The 4953-nt window shown below is 27.5% G+C and overlaps 1 protein-coding gene across 1 annotated transcript in view; it reads left to right on the top strand.

Moving 5' to 3' along the window:
- LOC106689668 (nuclear pore complex protein Nup205) overlaps positions 1–4953 on the top strand; it is a gene marked incomplete in the record, with an annotated part of 37146 nt that overhangs the window by 19860 nt on the left and 12333 nt on the right. The window contains 3 exon segments of the mRNA XM_067049684.1: positions 927–1045; positions 1150–1305; positions 2769–2951. Of these exon segments, the coding sequence (XP_066905785.1) occupies positions 927–1045; positions 1150–1305; positions 2769–2951 (458 nt within the window).

Here is a 4953-nt window from a genome sequence, read left to right as displayed (position 1 = left end):
GTTTTTTTTGAGCTAACGGATTTCCAAGTTTAATGTCTCAAATTATTTAGTGCAAATATTTTTAAACGATTAGAGCTCATAATACTGAAAAATTATTTATTCAAATGTGTATATTTGTACGTTTGTAGGTCTTTAACAATTCTATTACTAATTGTTTTCCCATGAATATTTTGAAACCGTTTGAGCTCAAAGTAGGGAGAAAATATTGATTATAATTAAATTCTCTCAACTTTTTGTTTGTTCTAATTGAACGTCCCGTTGCATGGGCGTCCCATGGATTAAGCACAGGGAAACCTAACTCAAATTTTATATAAATAAGAAGGTAATGCAAGTTCCGAGTTCTCACAGGGATAAACTAGTAATATAATAATGATTATTAATGTTTCAGACTTACAAGGTACCATGACTTAACCAATGATATAAACATAATTCTTATAAAATGTTTTTTCTATTGGAAAGTTTATCATTATTTTACATGTAAATTTTTTATTGTATCATCCTTCCTTTTTATTCACTATACATCCGTTTTTCTTGCATCTACATTTTAGGGCTTCTTCATGGTTAGGGTGGTACATCTTAATAATAGTTATGTAGTCCTAATCCATGTAAAATACTTTGTCATAATTTAGTTAAATTATACTGTGCACTAGATTTTTCATTTTCATCACTTCATTCATTCATTCATTCATGTTCTTATGAAAATGAAAAATGTCACAATAAAAAACTTAGGTGTAATACACATAATTATATTAGTTTATTATTGTGTACTTTTTATATTGACCTCCTCTTAATCTAAGCTTCCATATAATGGCCACAATAACCTTCACTGTGGGTGTCTGTTACATAGAGGTCTCACAGTATAATTATTTCATTTATAATTTTAATTACTTTTCCTTATATATTAATTTTAATTATTTAATTTCCAGTGGAAAGAACAAAAGTTAATGAACAGCTCGTGTTGCGATTAATAAAACATTTGAATTTTGATGTACAACCGGTTGCATTACCTCGTTTGGAATTTTTCGATTCCAATACTATTAAAAATGTAAGTGCTTATTTGAATTCTTAGTACATTTTTTTATAACGTAATTTTGTTATTACTTATTTTTTAGTATTATATTTTGAAATTGATCACTTAAATGTTTCTAGCTACTTACTGAAAATGAAATGGAGGAACAACGTCTGAAATTGATCAATCCTAAAAGTGTTCATGTTTCTTTAATGAAGCATTGTAATATAACGGAATCTTCAGATAAGGAAATTAGTCTTGCCAAAAAGAAAAGTCATTTACTTGATGAAATTAATGTAAGTTTTTTATTATTTTGTTCAGTTTATTTATTTATTACAGAGATAATAGTTATTTTTTTAAATATTATTTTCATGGGTTCAGTGGAATCATGCTCAATAATTGATTAGTAGCTTATGCCGATTTAATAATAATTATTTTATTTTAATTGATATGGTTTATTATGTAACGTTTAAGGAATTTTTATTCCAATTACTAAATTTTTCTTATAGTGAATTTAGGTAACTGATGTACTCTATCACTAAAAGAACATATATCCCTGAAAGCTAAAAGAACATTATTTTTAAAAAGTAATCCAGTGCCTTAACAGTTCAGTAGAACCCAGCTTACCCACCCGATCCCCTTTTAATCTGAGTCTCCAGATAAACCAGTGGTAAAAATGAAATAAATAAAGTGCTGATAAAAAACAAACTAAGTTTGGAAAAATAAAAAAATAAAATACCTGACATTGTGAGTACCATTGAAAACTTATTGATATTACATTTTACATTTAAATTGTAAGGTTAAGTGATTGTCACACTCTCTACCAGCCTTCTCATTTTTAATCAGCAAATCCATTGAATCCAGCTGACAAACATGAAATGTTTCATTGAACATTTCAACATTTGCTATTCACAAAATGCTCTACTATTATAGTGAGATTTATAATATAGTAGGCTAATTCACATACATTTATAAGAAGAATCCCAAAAAGTGATAAAGGAAAAAATAAGAAAAATACAATAGTTTTAATTAGATTTGTAAATCTAAGAGCTTAAAAGCCAAAACCGCTATAGTTGTTGATATGATTTTCTTTACTTTACCACTCATTGATATTAATCTATAGTATTATTATCAAACATAATTAGGATGTATTTATTGTTAATCATGGATTAATATGAAAAGATAGCGGAGTGGGGGGGAGGGATGTGTGATTGAGGAGCGAAGAACACTAATAAGTGATTCTCATTTTATTGCACTAATGTTTCAGCTTGAATTTCATGTCTTCTTCAGGGCTAAGTACAATCAAGATCACGATTGTATTTAATACAATTATAAATGTATTATAAATTAATGATGTATAATTGTGGTTATCTAATTGGTGTTGTGCTTATTAAATTTACTCTGAATTTAAATAGTAAATGTAAATTTTAATTTCATTGTGAATAACATCACTTTCATATTTTTCTTATAATGTGTGTATTTATATTTATCCCGTACCATATGTTCTATTCCTAAAACATTGAATCCAAATAACTTGAATATACACCTTTCTGAATACGGTCCAAAATTTAATTATTTGATAAAACTTTTTAAAAAATATATGTGGTTATTGCTATTTTACTGAAGGGCTTTTGTTGTAAATTTTCCTTTTTAATTTATTATGTGTTTTTGCCTCATTAATTGTTTATAAAATCTTACTGATAACTTTTATATTTTTTTCTTCAAGGTATTAATTTTGAATATTTTTAAACCATTTTAGGAAATTCTCAAGTATGTTGAAGAATATAATAACTCTAAAAAGGTTTTGCAAGCTACAGCCAGGTATTTTGATGCATGGCGTCAAGCAACTGAAGTAATGTTTGCCTTTGCCTCTCAAGATGCATTAAATCTTGAAAAAAGATTTAAACTACTTGTAGACATCATACACGAACTCCTTAGCAAGGTATGGATGCTATTATTTACTTAGGATAAGGGTGTAATTGATACTAAGATAGGAGCCATGCCTTAAGGTTTTTGAAAATAAAGTATTGTATAAAATATTTGGTCCAAAAAGGGATGATTTACCCAGAGAATTTAGAACGCTATATAAAGCCTAATCCTGGGAACTGCCCCTAGTAAACATAATTCTGGTTATAGTATTGAGACAAATAAGATTGGCATGAAAAGTTGTAGGGCTTTGTAATAAATGGATTCCTAAAATGTTATTGAACTCTGAATGGGAAATGTCCAAGAGATAGACTGATGTTTGGAGGATTGTGTCAAGACTGATTTTGTAGATTTTAGTTTGGTCGTGCATCACTAGACAGATATTATGTAGATAGTGATTGGTGTTATCAGCATTGAACCTTCGGGTTCACTAAGCCTTAATTATTATTTAGAAATCGCTTGGTATATTAATAAAATTTACAATTTACCTTCAAGCAAATCAAGTTTCAAGTTTGCGATTGGTTATAAAATTGTTTTCTGAATACCAAGTATTATTTAACAATGCTTTAAAGTCAATAATATATTAATTTCTTGAGTGTCCCTTATTGCATATGAAAAATGGTTAGTAAAAATTATGATTTTTTTTTTTTTTTAATTTAAAATAGTGGAGGTTTCTACTATAATTTTAAATTAAGTTCTACATTCTACATAAAAATCAGAATCTCTTTCATACAGTACTTTCCCTTTGTTATTTGGTTCAGTACTTTGTCTGAAAAAGTTATCTTTCCTACAAAAATAATTTATAATTATTTTTAGTAGGAAGAATTAAATGTTTTAAGACTAAAGATACATCCCCAATTAACAAAATATGGGTTTCTATTTGTCCAATTTGATTTCTTGATAAAGTTAGGCTACTTTTGTGAGTTTAACTTTCAAACAGTTAAAAATCAGATAAGAGCAAAACACTGAACAATAATCTACTTACCAGTAGATTATAGACATTAATCACAATAAATTTAATGTAATTTTTTGTCTAAAATGTTCGATATATCATCATTGTAGTTTATGTAATAATACTTTTCTTCCTTTTTTTCTGAACAGGCTGTTGTTTCTTCAACTCAATCTGAAATTGCAAAATTGGCATCAGGTTCTATTCTTCTTCTTTGCGTTGATCTTCGCCAGACATACATTTCAGATCTTGGTAAAGATGATGAGTCGGACAGCAAGTTATGCAATTTTCTCGACTCTAAATATTCCAGCATTGAATATAAACTAACAACTATCCTTACAAATCTGATTAAATGGATATTATCATCAGGTTATTATACAATTATTTAATTTAATTTATTTTATTATTTTAAATAATAGTTCAGATCATGCAATGAATTGCAGTGGAACCTCAATGTAACTAATTCCAAGGATTTGTGAAAAAAAAAATGTTTTATAGAGGGGCTTGTTTTATTGAGGTTTCGATTACTAAAAATTCATTATAGTGAGATTCACCCACTATTTGCTGACCTCTTTAGTTTGTATAATGTTTTTCCAACCTGCAAGGATACCAAAAATCTTAGCTGTTTCATTTTCATTATTAAAGTATTTTTACTATCTCAGCTTTTATCTAAACTTCTTATTTCTAAGGCTGGAATCTAGCCTAGGAGATGTACAAACATAAATATATCTATTTTTTATTTTAATTTTTTGTGGTCGTTTGCCAGTACAAAAAGTATTTTAATATTTAAATTATGAAGATGATCAGGAGTGTGGTCAAAAGGAAACAAAGTATAGTTAACAACTAGTTATTTGCCGACTTTTCACCCCACTTTGCTGAGCTTCAAAGCTTCAGAGCTAAAAAGATTCAAAAACAGCTTAACATATTTTGACATTGTTAAATAGTAAGATACAAAAAAGTAAAGTAAGATTGGGCTAAAATTATTTATTGAAATATAAGTGAAAAGTTATATAAAAATGAACAAAGAGAAGAAATATTAATAGTTATATCATAAAATAGACAATGATTA

Source organism: Halyomorpha halys, unplaced genomic scaffold, assembly GCF_000696795.3.
Source record: "Halyomorpha halys isolate HHAL.00 unplaced genomic scaffold, Hhal_1.1 Scaffold1425.1, whole genome shotgun sequence".
NCBI classification, from domain to species: Eukaryota; Metazoa; Arthropoda; class Insecta; order Hemiptera; family Pentatomidae; genus Halyomorpha; species Halyomorpha halys.
Note: the sequence above shows the minus strand (reverse complement) of the source record. Positions and strands in the feature narration are given on the sequence as shown.